Source organism: Coregonus lavaretus (assembly GCF_964263955.1).
Source record: "Coregonus lavaretus genome assembly, chromosome: 35".
Classification (NCBI taxonomy): domain Eukaryota; kingdom Metazoa; phylum Chordata; class Actinopteri; order Salmoniformes; family Salmonidae; genus Coregonus; species Coregonus lavaretus.
The window spans coordinates 4,132,724-4,153,200 of NC_140022.1; the positions used below are offsets into that span (position 1 = coordinate 4,132,724).

The window sequence follows — 20,477 nt, forward strand, 5'->3', positions numbered from 1 at the left end:
AGTACTCTTCTCTTAACAGCATGTACAGTGAGGGAAAAAAGTATTTGATCCCCTGCTGATTTTGTACGTTTGCCCACTGACAAAGAAATGATCAGTCTATAATTTTAATGGTAGGTTTATTTGAACAGTGAGAGACGGAATAACAAACAAAAAATCCAGAAAAACGCATGTCAACATTTTTATAAATTGATTTGCATTTTAATGAGGGAAATAAGTATTTGACCCCTCTGCAAAACATGACTTAGTACTTGGTGGCAAAACCCTTGTTGGCAATCACAGAGGTCAGACGTTTCTTTTAGTTGGCCACCAGGTTTGCACACATCTCAGGGGGGATTTTGTCCCACTCCTCTTTGCAGATCTTCTCCAAGTCATTAAGGTTTCGAGGCTGACGTTTGGCAACTCGAACCTTCAGCTCCCTCCACAGATTTTCTATGGGATTAAGGTCTGGAGACTGGCTAGGCCACTCCAGGACCATAATGTGCTTCTTCTTGAGCCACTCCTTTGTTGCCTTGGCCGTGTGTTTTGGGTCATTGTCATGCTGGAATACCAATCTACGACCCATTTTCAATGCCCTGGCTGAGGGAAGGAGGTTCTCACCCAAGATCTGACGGTACATGGCCCCGTCCATCGTCCCTTTGATGCGGTGAAGTTGTCTTGTACCCTTAGCAGAAAAACACCCCCAAAGCATAATGTTTCCACCTCCCATGTTTGACGGTGGGGATGGTGTTCTTGGGGTCATAGGCAGCATTCCTCCTCCTCCAAACACGGCGAGTTGAGTTGATGCCAAAGAGCTCCATTTTGTTCTCATCTGACCACAACACTTTCACCCAGTTCTCCTCTGAATCATTCAGATGTTCATTGGCAAACTTCAGACGGGCATGTATATGTGCTTTCTTGAGCAGGGAGACCTTGCGGCCGCTGCAGGATTTCAGTCCTTCACGGCATAGTGTGTTACCAATTGTTTTCTTGGTGACTATGGTCCCAGCTGCCTTGAGATCATTGACAAGATCCTCCCGTGTAGTTCTGGGCTGATTCCTCACCGTTCTCATGATCATTGCAACTCCACAAGGTGAGATCTTGCATGGAGCCCCAGGCAGAGGGAGATTGACATTTATTTTGTGTTTCTTCCATTTGCGAATAATCGCACCAACTGTTGTCACCTTCTCACCAAGCTGCTTGGCGATGGTCTTGTAGCCCATTCCAGCCTTGTGTAGGTCTAAAATATTGTCCCTGACATCCTTGGAGAGCTCTTTGGTCTTGGCCATGGTGGAGAGTTTGAAATCTGATTGATTTCTTCTGTGGACAGGTGTCTTTTATACAGGTAACAAGCTGAGATTAGGAGCACTCCCTTTATGAGTGTGCTCTAATCTCAGCTCGTTACCTGTATAAAAGACACCTGGGAGACAGAAATCTTTCTGATTGAGAGGGGGTCAAATACTTATTTCCCTCATTAAAATGCAAATCAATTTATAAAAAATGTTACATGCGTTTTTCTGGATGTTTTTGTTGTTATTCTGTCTCTAACTGTTCAAATAAACCTACCATTAAAATTATAGACTGATCATTTCTTTGTCAGTGGGCAAACGTACAAAATCAGCAGGGGATCAAATACTTTTTTCCCTCACTGTATAACTCACTCATTAATGCTGAAATATTGATTGTAAAATAACATCTGAGTACCTGATTCCAGAGTACTTTATTTTTTTCCCAATAATCATCTGGACAGGCATTGTGGTCCTTTCTCTGTTATCTGTTGAGCCTATAGACTCCTTGTGTAACTGCTCAGTGTTAACACACCGAACATTTTAAAGTAATGTACATTTATATCAATAAAAAAACCCCAATATTATTTATATGCTGGATTATTTTCATGTATACATTATGCCGTTATAAAACGACCTACCACTGGGTGAACGCCATTGAGATCATGTATTATAAAGCACATATGGCATCTGAAATTATATATTTTTTTCAGCAAATTGATAGCTAGAATAAAATGTGTGCCTGGTCTATGAATAGATGAGGTTATGTAATGAGTATGTAGCCAGATTGATTGTTCAAATATAATAATTCGTATTTTATTTAACCTTTATTCTGACAGTGAGTCATGCTGAAACCAAGGTCTCTTTTACAGATGAGCCCTGCATACACATCAAAAACGTCAATATACACATCGATAATATACATCAATAATAATGGGCAGAATCTGATTTAGAAAATGTAATATAGCTTTGGTAAGTATACCAGCGTGTGTGCATCATAAAAATACATAAAAATGCTTTTATTTTGTTGCCTCTACTCTCATTTAATTGGCCGAAGGTTCTGTCGTCATTTTACTGCGACGCATAATATGTTCACTTGATAGCTTTTCAATATTGCTGTCAGATCAAATCCACTAGCGTCAGTGGTGCGTGGAGGTCATGTTATGTTTTTTGTTGTTGTTGACATGTCTCAACTATATCCCACGATCTTACTTTGTGTTTATGGATTCTTCTCTAATCTCCGACCTTCTGAGCCTTTCTTTACTGCGTTTTTGATGGGACCTGATAAAAACCTTACTGAAACACAGGTAAGTGGAAGGACGAGGTAAGCTAGCATTAGCTTCTTGTTCGTTGTGAAACAAGCAACTACATTTAGCTAGCTAACTACAAAATAACGTTTTGTTTACATGTTGAATATCTGTAATGCAATCACATGCTAATCTATCACCAATATACAACCAAGAGAACCGTTAGCTCTTCTGTAACATTATCTTGCTAACATTGTTTCAGTGTCCTCGTGCTAATCCAGTTTGACTGCAATCCATGAAATATTTTCTTAATAGGACCACTAGCTCATGTGGTCCAAATCCTTTGAAAAAAGTCTAAAATCCGAAAATAATTGCTTTTCCCCTTTGGCACCAATGAAGAAAGGTAGCCTAGTTAGTTAACTAATCTGGTGATTGTTTTGTAATAGCTAAACAGGCAGCAACTTCGAATATTAGACTTACATGACATTTTTGTCCATTGGAAGTTTTTATCTATTTTGTCCGTAGGAGTGAATTACAATAACATGGCTGACTTTGTCTACGTATCCTCTGTCTACAGCTTGTAAATGAAATCTACCCAATATGGACTTATTCCTACCTTGTGCTACTTCTCCCAGTCTTCCTGGCCACGGACTACCTGTGCTACAAGCCTGTGCTGATCCTGCAGGCGGTGAGCTTGGTAGTGACCTACTTTATGCTAGTGAAGGCCCAGGGTGTGCTGGCCATGCAGCTTCTGGAGTTCTTCTTTGGCCTCGCCACTGCCACAGATATAGCCTACTATTCCTACATCTACAGTGTGGTAGACCCGGCCCAGTACCAGAGAGTGACTGGATACTGTCGTAGTGTTACGTTACTGGGCTCCGCCGCTGGCTCGCTGGCTGGGCAGCTGCTAGTGTCTGTGGCTCAGATCCCGCTGTTCTACCTCAGTGTTGTCACATTGGTGTCGGCCATCTTGGCCTTTGTGGCGCCCTGGTTTTTGCCCATGCCCGGTAAGAGCTTGTTCTTCCATAAAAGCCTGGGGATAGACGGGGAGAAGCCGGCGCACCAAAACAGCAGGATTCCCATGGATGAAGCAGAGGACCCTGAGAGCAAAGTGCCTCTGAAGATTGATGAGGTCACCATGGTGAGACTCATTTTTTTGTGTGATCTTTTTATTGTTATTGGTAAGACAGGTCATGGTGAGCCTCTTTGAAGGACTGAGTAGTGTTGTTGTTGAACTGTGTTGCAGCTTTGAGAGTTAAAACCATTAACTGTTGTTTATTAATGGATCTCATGCAACTCTGCTGTCCCAAACTGAAAGCTGCTAGATTGACACAATCCTGATTGACACACATTGACCGTTGCAATACTAGAACATTTGCAAAAAAGACATTGAACAAAAACCTTGCTTCATCACTAACTTTCAGGAAGCTGTTTTTTCAGAGCAGTTCAGTCTGTTGATTCTTACGCAAATTCTTACTTAACCCTGTGTACTGTTTTTTTCACTCAGGTGGTGACGGCCAGGGATGGTGGTGGCGCTAGCAGTGGCTTAGTGGACGTGTTAAGGATCCTATGGGAAGACTTCCTGCAGTGCTACTCATGCCCTGCCCTCCTGGCCTGGTCGGTGTGGTGGGCCCTCTCTACTTGTGGCTACTTCCAGTTGGTCAACTATGTTCAGGCCCTGTGGGAGAAGGTCCTGCCTTCCCAGGAGTTTGAGATCTACAATGGATACGTAGAGACAGTCTCCACCTTGTTAGGTAAACTTGATGATGTAGTACCATTTGAGATGAATTAGAACCAGAGAACCTTCCAGAGTGTGAACCTAAGAAGCTACTACTTGAACTGATCAAATAATAGTCTTGCGTTACCATACTTCCATGTCAGCCTGGAAGCAGACGATAATCAAATTCATTTCCATTTCAAAGCATTTTCTGTTTGTCTGCCGACTGATCGCGCCCCTGGGGTCTATGCCTAGGTGCGTTAGCAGCCTTCGGGGTGGGCTCCATCAAGGTCTCCTGGGCAGTCTGGGGAGAGCTGTCTCTCTGCATCTTCTCAGTGGTCATGGCTGTGGCTGTGTACCTCATGGACACCATCAGGAACATCTGGGTGTGCTACACCTCCTATGTGGTCTTCAGAGCCACCTACATGCTGCTCATAACCATCGCTACGTGAGTAGGACGGACAGACACCCCCTGAAAACCATATGATATCCAGGGATTTAAAGTTTGCTATTAATGATGAGGTGGTTGGACTCAATTGTATCATTACTGTAGACTTCTACTGTAGCTAGCTTTCTACCTATGATATATCTTAACTGTGTATTCAATTTAATCTTTCAACTGTGTATTCTCTGTGTAAGTTCTACTTTTATGTTTTTAATTGTATTTGTAAAGAAAATATTTTCTGCTCCATTAGGTTTCAGATTGCTGCCAACCTGAGCATGCAGCGATATGCCTTGGTGTTTGGAGTGAACACTTTCATCGCCCTGCTGCTTCAGACTCTGCTTACTGTTGTGGTAGTGGACACTGTCGGGCTGGGCCTGGACATTTTCCCACAGGTAACTTATCTAAAGACAATACTATCCATGATCTTTGGATGTAAAATATGGTTTGTTTTTAGAAAGGGTAGTATTACTGTTACAACACTAACGTAGCTTGATAAATATTTTCTCTCTCTCTCTCTCTGTGTCACAGTTTCTCATATACGCCATCTACTTTGCTGTGATCGCAGTGATCTTCCTCATGGCCGGGCTGTACAAGCTGGTGTTGAGGAGAAGATCCCAGCCAGCGGCCCAGACTGACAGTGGAGAGAACGAGTCAGACTGCCTTAGCAGAGACTCCTCCCCTCAATGAGCTGCAGCAGATCACAAATACATGACTATCTGTTTATGGCGCAGTACTAGAAAGAGGAACACGTCAGGACCAGTGATGGGGTCAATTCCATTTCAATTCAGTCAATTCAGGATGGATTTGAAGTGACTCAATTGAAATGGAATTGACCCCAACCCTAGTCTTCTCACTATACCGGTGTGTTGTACGGCTTCACTTGATCAAGCACATCATTCATGGATTGTGTGCAGGCCTAAAAACATTTGCAGAGTATAACATTGAATGTTATGATATGATATGATAGCCTTATGGGTTTAATGTGAATGTTATGATATGATAGCCTTATGGGTTTAATGACCATTGAATGTTATGATATGATATGATATGATAGCCTTATGGGTTTAACGAAAATGTGTAGTTCGCCTATATTTAGGCTTTGTTTGTAATTTACAATTTTTTGTCACACAAAGCTTTATTTGTGGTGTATGTTGCATAATGGTACTCTCAGCCTACTATCTACTTTTCCTTGGTCACTTTAACAATTGTTGCCTTAACTACCGAAGTAAGTCAATGGATAAGCGATCAATGTTACATTCTGAACTGCTAGAAATGTTACAAATTATGAATATGAATAGAGTTTATTTTTTTATCCATTGAATCAAATGTCGCAAAGATTTGATTGATCAGCAATAGATTTGTCAAGTGTCTTAAGGTAAATATTTCCATCTAATATCTAGGTACTATGTACTAGCCATACATTCTACATGGGTAAAAAATGAAAAGCATATGTAAGTGATTGACATGGAGGCCATACTTACAGTATATTAGTATTACTATAATCACTGGTCTTGAATATAGGTCTACTACTGAAGAAGTGGTTCAACTATACTGTATTAATACAAATTAGCTTCTTCTTTTTTACCGTCAATACAAATCCCAGTAGTTAAAGCACGGCTGAGCACTGTAGCAGATGACTGAAGCTTTAAATCATGACTATGTGCACTGAGAGCTGATTCTGTGTTGTCTGGTGGTCACTGAAAGACTAAAACGTACTGTAGGTGCTGTTATAACTTACACGTTACACAATGTGCTGCATCCGTATGTTAAAAGAGCATAACCTAAAATAGTAAAATGATTAGCATTGTTCTAATATACTGTTAAACCATGAACTTATACAGTAGAAGTCAATATTTGGAAACAGGTTTTTGTCTTCTTTCAAAAGCACCTTGCACGTTTTTTTCTTTCTTTAGTCATAATGAGAATCTTGTCATCTTCAATCATGTTGTTAACATATTTATGCCATGCTACTAAGGCCTAGATTCAATCAGATCAAGTGTTAACGGGCGATAGCTGACACCCGCACAGCTGATGTTTTGGCGGTGTAACTGTGTTGGAGCTGTCAAATCGGTGAGCAGCTGCTCTTGATCATGGTCACGAAGCCACACCCATCCCACTCGCATTAGAAGTTCAGAATGAGAAAGTGTAGGCTTTATAGGAATAATTACGCTCAAATCGAAAATCAAACAAAAATAATGAGGATTTCTATCAGCCTAATGGAGGTGTAGATTACATCTCACATTCCAGTGTTCAAATTTGTGAACAAGGCTGCATGGGATTTCTCTTTAACGCGACTCCATGCAGCCAAAGGCAATGTCCGCTTTAGGTATAATGCCAGGAGCCGCTTGTGGATCTGACAGCTCTAACACAGTTCCACCACCGACTTCACCAAAACAACCGCTATGCAAATGGCGGCTAAAGTGGATCTGATTGAATAGAGCACCTAGTTATAGTAGGCTTTTTACGGATCAATGAATGTTTCTTTTATATTTTTACAATACATATTAGTTTTTACTTCATCATCACTACATTCTCTCTCTTTTTGTTCTTATGTGTAATATGTTTTATTTTTCAACAAACAAATAGTTGTGTAGTATAAAATGTTAATAACAAATGTGGAACATTAGTTTCTTGTTTCTGAATACAAACATTAGTGCTTATGTCACCAAGCATGCATTGTAATATCATTATGTATTTAAAACAACAACTCAAGTCTTGAGAGTTTGAGGCAACCTTACGCTTTTATTATTTTTGTAACGTTCATAAATCCTTAAATTAAATGCATTCTCTTTGGTAAACAAGCGCATTGACAACAGTCAGAACCGGAGCCGTCGTTGCACAGTATCAGGAAAAGCCACAGACAAGGTAAGATGAAATGTGACAGTGTTCTGGACGTAATAAAACTTCTCACAAAAAGGCCTGAGGTTCACAAAGTACAGAGGAGAATAAAGAGATGTCATCTAGAGAACACTTCTCATAGCCAGACGGAGAGGCTGGACACCTCAACTAAATATATAAATAGGTATAAAACATTCCTTGATCTACATATGAATATAAACTATATTTATAAAAACTACTGCATCAAAAATCAACACAACCTCTTCTAATGTCCCCTAACCTACACTAGGTGAGGTCCAACACTCCAATCCCTATGGTAACATTACCACTATAATGGGCACAAAGTGATTCCAAAGAGATAATGTATCGTTTCTACTTCACACATTCAACAGTCCAGTATGAAAGCCATGGATAGGCCTACTCTTCTTCCTCAATGTCCTCAGACTCTGTAGAGGAAAGAAAGAGATGAGCAATATTCCCAGTCAGTGACTGCTGTTATAACACATGTTATAACCACTTAAGATAGAAGCCATAGCCATTCTGTATCAGGTTATCACTAAGGATGTAGGGTTGGGATGGGGTTGGAAGAATGTGTGTGTGTGTGTGTGTGTAGTGCTCACCTGCTGTGATGGAGTGGTTGAGTTGGGCCAGCATCCTCAGCATGAATGAGGCAGGGACAGTGATGGTGTTCCTGGTCTCCTCCAGCATCAGTTCATTACGGAAGGTGACCTACAGGACACACAGAGCACCAGGTATCAGAAGGAGATCAGAGGTTCCAATGGCTTCATCAATGTCACTATGATGAGAGCACTTCATTCCTCCATCCACACATCTGTGTTTGATTGTAAAGCACATGAGTCAGTGGAGGCTGCTGGGGGGAGGACGGCTCATAATAATGGCTGGAACGGAGCCACTGGAATAGCATCAAACACCTGGAAACCACGTGTTTGCCGTATTTGATACCATTCCACTCCAGCCATTACCACGAGCCGTCCTCCCCAATTAAGGTGCCACCAACCTCCTGTGACACGAATACATGTATTTATAATGTCACACCTCTTCAGCGAGTACTCTGTTGAATGATGGGGATTCCTCCATCGGTGACCAGATCTTGATGTTGGTATCTATCCCTGATGTGGCTAAAACTGAAATGAACAGAACAAGAAAAAAAGGAATATACAGGTAAAAAATAAAGGAAACCCCAACATAAAGGAAACCCCAAAATAAAGGAAACCCCAACATAAAGGAAACCCCAACATAAAGCGTTTTAATAGGCCGTTGGGCCACCACGAGCCAGAACAGCTTCAATGCACCTCGGCATAGATTCTACAAGTGTCTGGAACTCTATTGGAGGGATGCGACACCATTCTTTCACGAGAAATTCCATCATTTGGCGTTTTGTTGACGGTGGTGGAAAACGCTGTCTCAAGCGCCGCTCCAGAATCTCCCGTAAGTGTTCAGTTGGGTTGACATCTGGTGACTGAGACGGCCATGGCATACATCGTTTTCATGCTCATCAAACCATTCAGTGTCATCCTATGGGGGCATAGCCATGGTGGACAAAATAGTAGCCTGCCCAGCATTTTTATACATGACCCTAAGCATGATGGGATGTTAATTGCTTGATTAACTCAGGAACCACACCTGTGTGGAAGCACCTGCTTCCAATATACTTTGTATCCCACATTTACTCAAGTGTTTCCCTTATTTTGGCAGTTACCTGTACTTTCAATGGGAAAATGGAAAGTCACGGCCTTCGAGCCTTTAAGTTGCAAGAGCCAGACTGGGTGTTCACTAAACCATCTTTAGTGAGAGTGTCAGAAGTAGTGGACTCACGTGGTTCGTAGGGGTGTGGCTGCAGACAGTTGACAACGTGCTGGTCTGCCTCCAGCAGCATTAGGTGTTCCCCTGTCTCTCTGTCCCAGATGAAGATATGACCACAGTCTGAGCCGCTCAGAACAAACTGGTCCCCCCAGAAACAACACTGATTGGTCTATAAACAACAACAACAAAAGCTCAAATGAGTATTCCACATAGCTACTTCTAAATAACTAAAGCATTGTACGTTAAATATAGCTGACAAGAAGTTGAAGCCGTTATCCCCACATATAAAAAAATCTGTGACCTTGCTCAAGGTCCCCCTCTGGTGGACTAAATCATCACTTCAAGCTTGTCTTAATCCTCAGTAGTGTTTTACTGTACTGTACCATAGTCCTGGAATTACGGTGGCCCTTGTAGACCTTTTCTACTGAGGGCTTCCCGACACGGCGAGTCTCGCAATCCGCCAACTCTTTCTTCTCTTTCCGCCGCCGGAAAATCTCCTGGATCCGTGCAGCAGCAGAGCGCCTTTCGGAAGGATATACAACATGTCTGTAGAGTCATTAAATCCAATCAAATTCCAGCCATGTGAGAAGTGTAATACTGTATTGCAGGTTTGATTGAATGCACAGAGCAACAAGGGAACGCCCAACATCAGCATTGCATGCTAGTTAAAACGGATCTATCAACGTTATTTAAACTACTGATCTGACACACATCCATTATTAGTAAGGAAGAAGTCATTCTTAATTGTTGTTGCAACGGTAAATAATTACCTGAGTACTCTTTCACCTAATTCTGATCCTCTCAAATTAAATCTATGGGAGGAAGGGAACAACACATCCACTTTAATAGCCAGACATTGCTCTAGTAGTTAATTGATTAACTGTGTAGGCCAGCTATGCCTCAGTCAATGCAATCATAGTACCATACCTTTGCATCCATTCCCCAGGGGGCTGTGGTGTGGACTCCTCTCCCATGCCCTCCACCTCCGACTGGCTGAGGGATGAGGTCTGCCTGGTGTCAGACACCTGCTCTGGGCCCCTCATCTGCGGGGGTTCCCCCTGGTCGCTGGAGCCACCGCTGGAGAAGTCCAGTTGGATGGTGCTGCTAGTGGTGCCCTGGTTGCTGTGTGTCAGACTCAGGTCTGGTTCCCCAGAAGACGGTTGGAGACTTCCTGTCCCAATGCCACTCCTACGGCTCCTCAGGCTCTCCATGGATGAGGAGGAGTCAGAGGAGAAGCTGGCTGTTGATGTTGGTTGAGACAGGGCTTGATTCCCTAGCACCATAGCCTCCTGGTGAAGCCCACTACCTTGTGGAGCTGGAGGTGCTGCTGCTGCAGGGTCTACCCTGGGTCGTGTCTGTGTCTGAGGACGGGCTCCTCTGTTGTTCTGGGCCTCGCTGGCGTCCTCAAACCAGCGTGACAACATGTCTGACATCCTCTGCATCAGAGACACACCAGGCCTGGACTCTCCTATAGGACACAGGAGGGAGAGGGTTAAAAATCCATCTGACATATTACTCATAGACAGTGATGGGAAAGTTTACATAATCTAATAATATCATACTTATGTATAATTGTATTGTGTGTATGTGTGTTAATCCATGCAATAGGACCAAGTGACAGTGCACTTCTGTCATGGATAGCACACGTGTTGTCAGCTGTGTGTCTAGATGAGTGGGGACCTCCTCTTACCGGCCCGCTCCCTCTCGCTCTCTGGCCGTGACAGGGGTCCAGTGTCTGACCAGTCTCCTCTCAGACGCAGACGCTTCTGCAGAGGCTCCTTTTGCTAGGAGAGAAACACAGTGACATTTCATCACTCACAGCACAGGCTTAACCAAAATAACCGCCCTTTCACTACGGCTGAGACCCCCCCACCCACCCTCCTCTTCCCTCCATTGGGGGCTCCCATTCCCCAGCCCTCACTGCCAGGTTGTCTTAGGCTCTGGCAGGCGGTTCCAGGGGTCTCATACACAAGAAGGAGGGGGACAGGGAGGTTTCATCTTAGTGCACTTAGGATACACTAGTTCTGTGGTGTTTGTACAGGAAATGTGACGTTACCTGGTGTTGTATGTATCAAGTTCTGTTGTATGTATCAAGTTCTGTACAAAATATGCTGCCTCACCCTGCTGATTACCCAGAAGCCCCCTGGCTTATGTGTTCAGCAGCTGTGTGTGTGAGAACACAGCTCAGATGCCTTTCCCAGAACAGATTCAGCAGACTGTTGAGCCAAAAATAGCCAAGAGACGGGACAACACATCACCCCCCTTTGTCAACTCACACACACACTGCATGTCATGTCGTAGAAGCTTCCAGAAATTGGTGTGAGAGGACAGTCGTTGTGTAAACACAAACTACATTCAAATTGAATCCAGTATTTAGTGCTGTGATACACAGTAAGTGAAAGGATGGTTCTCACCTTGTTATCCTGCGACGGTCCCTTCAGCTCGCGTCCCTTGTCATCTTTAGGGTCAAACAGGTAGAGATAGTCTGAGGCGTAGCTGGCTAGCACCTCCCTGCCGTCCCTACTGTAGGCCAATGAGGTCACGCGACATGACTTGTTGACCAGGTGCCTCGGTACGAACATCGCACACATCCCTGCCACTCCGCTTCCTGTCTGAAAACCTGCAGAGTGGATGAGACGTATATAGGAAATGATTATTTTCCATACAGACCTTCAGGAGAAAATGTTATTCTCACCACTGACCCCAAAGACAATCAAACAGTGATTAACTATGTTATGTACTGTGGTAGTAGGATTCCTTCAGGACTATTGATATTGATAGAATTGTTAGTTCAGGTTTTAGTTATCTGATTGCCTTGAGTTAATAATTATTATTATCTGGTGGGTGCTTGCTTATATTTGTCCTGTTTACCCATGTGTGAATCGAAAATGTGTTTTTTGCATATCTCAACTCCCCCTGAGACACCCTCAGAGAGTGGGGTCACAGCCAGAGTCTGCCATTATTTATCAATGGCGACCCTGAAGCTATTAGGGTTAAGTGTCTTGCTCAAGGGCACATCAACAGATGTTTCACCTTGTCGGTTCGGGGATCCAAACTAGAAACCTTTGGGTTACTGGCCCAATGCTCTAACAGATAGGCTACCTGAAGCCGCCGTTGAGGTTGTGCATACCTGTTGCTATGGTACCCAGCATTCTCCTGTCATAGATACGGACTGAGCTGTCAGAGCAGCCAGTAGCCAGATAGAAGGATTCCACAGGGGATATGGCCATGGATGTTACTGCTCGCCGACAGTCAATCAGGATGTCCTAATTAAAAAAGACAACAGAAGTTCAAGATATCTTCATACAGGGAACTCTGACATCAGCATAAACGGTTGTTTGAGTAGTCGGTAAAACTGTTGGCAAAAATGGTGGGAAAAAGTCATTAGTAAAAAGAAGCTGCCTTTATACATATGTAACGACACAATAATACGGTAGTAATAACATCATAGTTACATAAGAATTGTTAATTTGCCTGTAAAAGAGTTTAGCTGTATTGGCATAATGCGTACCTACCTTTTTACAGTTAGTTTGCCAGCAGCCAGGAGAAACTCGGACATCAAACCACCTGATTGTTCCATCCTCTCCACAGGACAGGAAAGAGTGAGGGTCACTAGGTACCGTCAATATCTACCAATAGAAATAGAGTGGTTTTAGAATAGATATAGAACCTGCTCTGATTGGGACGTCAAATAGAATTGGAATTCCTGTCTACTGATATATGGTCTGTGGGCTTTAGAATAGATTACTTTCACTGCAGCAAAATGCCAATGACTTATTTATGGTCGACATACCATCCCTACCTTCCACAGCAATAACAGGTGTGACGTGGAGGTACATTTTACATTTTAGTCATTTAGCAGACACTCTTATCCAGAGCAATTAGGGTTAAGTGCCTTGCTTAAGGGCACATTGACAGATTTTTCACCTAGTCGGCTCGGGATTGGAACCAGCGACCTTTCGGTTACTGGCACAACGCTCTTACCCACTAAGCTACCTGCCGCCCCAATTTGATGCAGATGTGATAGATCAGATACATGAATCAACTCTCTATTGAATTCAACTCAGATGGCGATAACACAGATGGCGATAACACAGATGGCGATAACACAGATGCACCCCTCACCTCGTAGGCGGCACCGTTATGACAGTGATACTGCAACACAGGGTCCATGTTGGAACCCCTCTCTACGTTGGTGAGGAAGATCTTGCCGTCGGCTGCTGCGGACACGATCATTCTGTCGTTGGTTTGGGGCATGAACTTGGCACTGAAGATATTGGATCGATGCCATGATGTAATGGATGCCTTGACCTGGAGAGTGGAAACATAATGGGGGACTTTATATTGCACATATACTGTCTGTCTGTCTCTTCTGAGTCCATATGAACAATAGGTTGAAGCATGTGTTGTATGTACCTTACTTGATAATAAGCAATGTTTTAGTCTTACTTTTCGGTTGTATGGGTTCGTGATGACCAATTTGTCATCATCTGATCCAGATAAGATGTATTCTCCTGTGTCATTCCAGCATACTGTATTGATCTGTCATGAAAAACAATAACAGTTTGAAAACACAGGATGATATCATACAATTATCACACTGCATTTACACTGGTAATCATTTCTGTAACGCATGTTGATACTTACAGAGCCCTCATGTACATCAAGAGTGGCTTCAAGTTTCAGTCTTTGTACAAACTCTTTTCTTCCTGAAGGAAATCATTATGATACCATAAGAACAGTGTTAGGTATCCCATAAGGTAGTCCCTCTAACTAACACAATTTAATCATTTGGGACCCCTTGGAGACAAAATTATTATTTTATCCAACACAAATGTTTAAAGTATGAATTTATATCAAACAATACCAATAAAATAACTGTGTCTAAGATAAATTCCTAGTGCAAGGCAGTAGACTGTTGTAAAACATGTTACTTACACAGTGACACATACAGTACACTTTTATGACAATAAAGTAGTATTTAGAACATTTGTACATTAAATATTTAATGTAAACGTTTGTCTCACCTAAGTAGTTACTCCTTGTAAAGTTGTTTATTTTGTTGGAACCGATGGTGCGTTTCCTAATATCCCAAATTAGATTGTTGGTACAGGGCATGATGTCGAAACACTGTCCGCCTCACATACAAAACACTTTGTGAAAGTATTATTGAAATATTTCTACCGAATAAGTTTAAGTCATGGTGTCTTACAAATTAGGCTACAAATGAATTTCTTTCAGGACTTCTGTTATAGTTCAGTCGCTACAATTGTCTCAATTTTGTACCGTCGTCTGGCTGGCAGATTTTCTCGAATGAACAAATCTGTAGAACACACGGAGAAGTTTCACGTTAGTTTCTCATGAAGAAGTTCGTGCTGATGGTATGTAGCCATGGAACATGAGCACTGCGCATGCCCAGATTTGCCCCACACCTCCAAACTCCACGTCCCTCCCTGTTTCGAGCCCCTCTACTTCTTGAGCCCTTTGTCAAATAAAATAACATTATATTTGTACATACACGTGTTAAGCAGATGTTATTGCGGGTGTAGCGAAATGCTTGTGCTTCTAGCTCTGACAGTGCAGTAATATCTAACAAGTAATATCTAACCATTTCACAACATATACCCAACAATACACACAAATCTAAGTAAGGAATGGAATTTAAGAAAATATACATATATGGACAAGCAATGACATAGCGGCCTGAAATAAGATACAGTAGAATATTATAGAATACAGTATATACATATGAGATGAGTAATGCAAGATATGTAAACATTATTAAAGTGACTAGTGTTCAATTTCTTAAAGTGGCCAGTGATTTCAATAGGCAGCAGAAAATGATCGACCTGTGAATTAGCCTGTGAAAGTATGTGTTAATTTTGGTCAAGGTGAAATTCTTATGGTAGAAATTAGTGACTAGATAATAATAATAATAATACATTTAATTTATAAAGTGCTTTTCATTGAAACACTATCTCAAAGTGCCACAGTATTTATATAATAAGCTTATAATACATATTATAATAATAACCATAGATTCTAGTTTCATCAGACAGAAACCGCACCTTCCTACCTGTGTTAAATCCATTGTGTCAGTTGATAATGTGTTTCATGTCATTTGAAAGTGTGTCCAAGAGTCAGTGTGTCTGGCTTCTGTTGTTACATTGTATCATTTCCAATCACGTGTGTTTTCTTGGAAAGTGAAAAGTAGGATGGGCTTACTAGTGGTTGTGGGAAGGGTGTTAACAGTTCAGTACAACCCCTCAAGTGCCCCCCCCCCCACACACACAATATATTCCGTCTGATCTGTTCAAGTAGCCCAATGACAGGGTGTACCGTTGGTACAATAAAGCACATCACATACTACTTTGATACTAAACTGTTAGTAACAGTCTCCAGACATGGCTTTGGTGGGAGTTAGAGCTTCATACCACAGGATTCTTAACCAGATAGAGCTTCTACTACCTGGTAAACTGAGACCCATTTACAACCATCCTGCAGGTAAGGACATTATCAATATTATAGCATCAGGTCCAACTTACCTGGCTGACTCTGTATCACTCTCCTCACAGTGTCTATGGTTTAATGTCTAAAAGTCTCCTCATCTTCAGAATACACTTTCTCAATATTTTGAAAATGAGATAAGATCATTTATCATCATCACCTCTGGATGTATTCCACTCTTCTATTTGGTAAAGAAGAGTGATGTTCAATATAGTGGGGCTGGGACTATCACTGACCTCACCCTTATGAAGTACATTATTTCATGGACAAATGGACAAATGAATGAGTGAACAAAAAGTGTGTTTCTAAACTTACAGTAGCAGTGTATTGGGGTTTGTGAATGGACCCCTGGTCACGAGTGACCTCTGTGTTGGGGTTATCGTCAATGGAGCAAACATAGTTTTATTCTAGTAGTGTTGGAATTGCTTCAATGTGACATGACGAGTGTGTCGCTTATTATAACTTTGAGGTGAATGAGGACAAACAGTCTTGATGCTGCCCAGTCTGTCTGTCACATGCAGACTGCCCTCTCTGTCTGTCACATGCAGACTATCTGAATGTTGATGAGCTAGTACACAGGGCCCTTCTTCCAGCCCTGGGGAGATAACAGAGACCGACTGGCCATAGGGAAATTCTGGCAAATGCCAGATGGGCTGGTCCATCTTTAGCCTAGTGTGCCTGTCAAAATTGTGGGTTTTGCCAAAATTAAAATTATTTGGCTAATAACTGGGGTCTCAAGGTGAAAAATGGGCAAGTGTGGAAGCCTCAAGGGAAAGAATGGGCCTGTGTGATAGAAATGCTCGGGCTGATTTCTGGTCCCAGTCCATCCTTAGGAGCTAGAGCTGAGCTGTAGATGGGTGATAATGTGCCTTGAAGGGTGTGGACAGAGGGTTGTTCAAAGCAGTGGTTCTCAATTCCTGGTTCATGGGATGTTGTTAATATCAAAATAGGTTGGCACCATGATAAAGCAGAGGGAAGTCAGTATGAGATGTAAAAGCATTACACATTAATAACAATTTATAGTTTATAAAACAACCAGTCTAGCTATCAAATAGACAAGAGAAGAGAAGCCTATGAATGGACAATAGGTATGTAGCTAAACGACGTGCATGCCACTACATGCTGGCAGTCTTCAATAAATTATCAAGTTGGCAAGTTTTCAATTGGCAAGGCATTAAAGTACAGGGTGACCAGTGGAAGGAGGACAGAGACAAGCTGAGGGCACGAGAATGACAACAGGTGGAATTATCCAGGAAGTGATTTAACCAGTCACTTTCAATGTCGCTTCATCTTAAAACCTTTATTGTGGAATCAATCAACTTTTTGCACAAAACTAAATGTCACATAAACCACTGTAACGTTATGTATTCAACACAACTGTCATTGCTAACCTTGTAATAATTAACCTTAATAATTAAATCACGTTTTGTTTCGTTTGTAGGTCCAAAGACAATTTTTTTCTGGGCACCAGTGTGTAAATGGGTAAGTGTAAAAATATTTGCAGTGAAGCAGTTTAAATGGTTCACGGAGTGTTTAGAGGGTTCAGAGGGTATTTTGAGGGTTCTGAGAGCGTTTAGAGGGTTCAGAGAGTTCAACATTTTGGTCATTGAGCAGACGCTCTTATCCAGAGTGCATACAGTTTTGTACTGGTCCCTCATGGGAATCGAACCCACAACCCTGGCATTGCAAGCGCCATGCTCTGCCAACTGAGCCACACAAGAAATTAAGACCGCACAGAGGCAGCATACAGGAACTCATAAGAAGCAATTGCATGTAAGCGTGGAAATGGGAGTTAATAATAATGAATTAGTAACGCCTGACCTGCGTCTACAAATTCCTGTCTGTCACGTGAACTGATTGAGATGGAGGTCGCTTCTAGAGAATTAAGTCACGTTTTGTAAGCTCCTGTATGCTGCCTCTGTCTAATCTTAATATTCCATACAGTTAATGTTCCACTCTCCGACCCTCCAAACGATGTGTTACACATTTAAACAGTGTCTCATATGCTGGGCATTATATAATGGTCCTATGTTGTAGTACAAATATGCATGGTTGTGTGATCTGTATCTCTCTCTCTCTCTCTCTCTCTCTCTCTCTCTCTCTCTCTCTCTCTCTCTCTCTCTCTCTCTCTCTCTCTCTCTCTCTCTCTCTCTCTCTCTCTCTCTCTCTCTCTCTCTGTCTCTGTCTCTTTCTACAGGGTCTGGTTTTTGCGGGTCTGGCTGATATGACCCGACCAGCTGATAAACTGAGTCTCTCTCAGTCTGGAGTACTCATGACCACAGGTAATGGAGCAATGAGGACAGAGAGGACAGGAGGTGTGTGTTTGTGTGTGTGTGTGTATGGCTTGATGACCCTTCAGAGGAACAGTTCACTGATAGAATTACTGGCATGGATTCAGACATGATGGCATGGAACTTTCACACCAGCCCCTGCATCATCGGTTTTCCATTGCTGCTTTGTAAAAGCCCCACTGACTGTTAACACGGACTGTAACGGTATGTCCCTGTGTGATAGCGCTGTCCTTAAATTACACAACATGACCCGTGCCTGTTTGAGACCACACTGTCTCAGACTATTTTGAATTAGAGATGATCATCGTGTTTTGGTCCTTGGATACGGTTAGTTACAAACAACTACAGGAAGTTTTCCACGACTGGAAGTCATTAGCTGTTTATTTGTGTTATGGTATGGAGTTAGGTAGTGAGCAGGGCATAGTTATACAATCCATTTTCCACTTCCAAACCCACCCCTAGGTGGCAGCAGCAACCGGGTCAGGTGCTGGGCTGTGCCTTTGTATTTTCCTTTATGTATAAATATTTTGGTCACAATCACTTGAACCAACAAGTCAGATGTCTCCTAGCCGGTACGCTCATATACCACACTGACTAACCTTGATCCTGGTCAGATGTCTCCTAGCCGGGACCCCCACATACAACACTGACTAACCCTGATCCTGGTCAGATGTCTCCTAGCCGGGACCCCCACATACAACACTGACTAACCCTGATCCTGGTCAGATGTCTCCTAGCCGGTTCCCCCACATACAACACTGACTAACCCTGATCCTGGTCAGATGTCTCCTAGCCGGTTCCCCCACATACAACACTGACTAACCCTGATCCTGGTCAGATGTCTCCTAGCCGGTTCCCCCACATACAACACTGACTAACCCTGATCCTGGTCAGATGTCTCCTAGCCGGTTCCCCCACATACAACACTGACTAACCCTGATCCTGGTCAGATGTCTCCTAGCCGGGACCCCCACATACAACACTGACTAACCTTGATCCTGGTCAGATGTCTCCTAGCCGGGACCCCCACATACAACACTGACTAACCTTGATCCTGGTCAGATGTCTCCTAGCCGGGACCCTCACATACAACACTGACTAACCCTGATCCTGGTCAGATGTCTCCTAGCCGGTACCCCCACATACAACACTGACTAACCCTGATCCTGGTCAGATGTCTCCTAGCCGGTACCCTCACATACAACACTGACATACTCTTAGCCCTCACCTAGTGCACACATTCAATCAGGTTACAGGTCAGTTAGCCAGGCCTAGGACCCCTGGACATGACAAGAGAAGTGATAGTTGTAGGCTGGCTAGGTGGTTTCTTAACATTTGTTAATGAACTCAAAAGTTCCTTGAGTTCACAAGATAGGATATCATTGTCCTATCTATGAGTGGTGGGAAGTGAGTTGAGTCTCCCGCATTGGACTGCATCAGAGCCCAGTGTTCGCACCATGTGGAAATTACACACAACATTATGAGAAAAGTGGGGAAAGCTAATATTGGATTTTTATAAAATTTTAGTCATTTAGCAGACACTCTTATCCAGAGCGACTTACAGGAGCAATTAGGGTTAAGTGCCTTGCTCAAGGGCACATCGGCAGATTTTTCACCTAGTCGGCTCAGGGGATTAGAACCAGAGACCTTTCGGTTACTGACACAACGCTCTTAACCACTAAGCTACCTGCCGCCCCGTTATGCAACAGTAATACATTTCTGAAGCAGAAACAACATTCAGATGTTCCAACTTTACCTGTCCCTTTACCTGTCTCTTTACCTGTCTCGTTACCTGTCTCTTTACCTGTCTCTTTACCTGTCTCTTTACCTGTCTCTTTACCTGTCCCTTTAGCTGTCCCTTTACCTGTCTCGTTACCTGTCTCTTTACCTGTCTCTTTACCTGTCCCTTTTCCTGTCCCTTTACCTGTCTTGTTACCTGTCTCTTTACCTGTCTCTCCACTATTTTACAGGTGTTATTTGGTCCAGATGGTCCCTGGTCATCATTCCCAAGAATTGGTTTCTGTTTTGTTGCAACTGTTTTCTTGGAGCGTCAGGAGCCACCCAACTCTTTAGAATCTGGATGTGAGTGGAACAGACAGAGTTAGATACAGCGCTACACACCAACATGTGGCCTGCAATTTTACATACACTGTGATTCGATTTGATTTGATATCTGTGGGCCCTATTCAATCAAACCATATTAGGGGGGGAAATCATAATAATTTGTTGACGGGAGGTTCTGTATGTCAGTCGTTGTCTGACAACAGGCTAGTTAAACACACAGAACTGCTCTGAAGGGCAAAGTGTGCATGGTCACACATTTATGACAGCTAGTGACATTGTCCT

General features: G+C 42.7%; 2 protein-coding genes across 3 annotated transcripts; one reads left to right on the forward strand and one right to left on the reverse strand.

Annotated features, from left to right (window-relative positions):
* Positions 1–2,389: 2,389 nt before the first annotated feature.
* On the forward strand, positions 2,390–7,196 carry LOC311109852 (thiamine transporter 1-like). Its single transcript, XM_084152857.1, has 6 exons — positions 2,390–2,569; positions 3,087–3,650; positions 4,017–4,263; positions 4,482–4,674; positions 4,922–5,063; positions 5,200–7,196. Exons 1-6 carry the CDS (start codon positions 2,426–2,428, stop codon positions 5,356–5,358), a joined length of 1,449 nt encoding a protein of 482 aa, XP_084008983.1. The 5' UTR covers positions 2,390–2,425; the 3' UTR covers positions 5,359–7,196.
* Positions 7,197–7,387: 191 nt separating this feature from the next.
* On the reverse strand, positions 7,388–14,720 carry LOC311109850 (DDB1- and CUL4-associated factor 6-like). Of its 2 annotated transcripts, none has more exons than XM_084152854.1 (15): positions 14,361–14,720; positions 13,981–14,042; positions 13,783–13,875; positions 13,459–13,644; positions 12,849–12,962; positions 12,464–12,599; positions 11,748–11,953; positions 11,024–11,117; positions 10,261–10,801; positions 10,104–10,145; positions 9,717–9,879; positions 9,346–9,502; positions 8,566–8,654; positions 8,130–8,238; positions 7,388–7,955 (listed from the first exon to the last, which is right to left on the reverse strand). In XM_084152854.1, the coding sequence occupies exons 1-15, from the start codon at positions 14,449–14,451 to the stop codon at positions 7,927–7,929; spliced, it is 2,112 nt and encodes a 703-aa protein (XP_084008980.1). In that variant the 5' UTR covers positions 14,452–14,720; the 3' UTR covers positions 7,388–7,926. The 2 variants fall into 2 exon arrangements, with proteins under 2 accessions (XP_084008980.1, XP_084008981.1); XM_084152855.1 differs by having other exon boundaries at positions 9,717–9,855; positions 14,361–14,539.
* Between the last annotated feature and the right edge of the window lie 5,757 nt (positions 14,721–20,477).

Excerpts from the sequence above, each read along its gene's own strand:
- LOC311109852 (XM_084152857.1), top strand. The coding sequence starts at position 2,426 with ATGTTTTTTGTTGTTGTTGACATGTCTCAACTATATCCCACGATCTTA. Across the intron at positions 3,651-4,016 it reads AGATTGATGAGGTCACCATG|GTGGTGACGGCCAGGGATGG; the intron begins GTGAGACTCATT and ends TTTTTCACTCAG. Across the intron at positions 4,675-4,921 it reads CTGCTCATAACCATCGCTAC|GTTTCAGATTGCTGCCAACC; the intron begins GTGAGTAGGACG and ends CTGCTCCATTAG.
- LOC311109850 (XM_084152854.1), bottom strand. The coding sequence starts at position 14,451 with ATGCCCTGTACCAACAATCTAATTTGGGATATTAGGAAACGCACCATC. Across the intron at positions 14,043-14,360 it reads TACAAGGAGTAACTACTTAG|GAAGAAAAGAGTTTGTACAA; the intron begins GTGAGACAAACG and ends GATTTCCTTCAG. Across the intron at positions 13,645-13,782 it reads CGAACCCATACAACCGAAAA|GTCAAGGCATCCATTACATC; the intron begins GTAAGACTAAAA and ends TCCACTCTCCAG.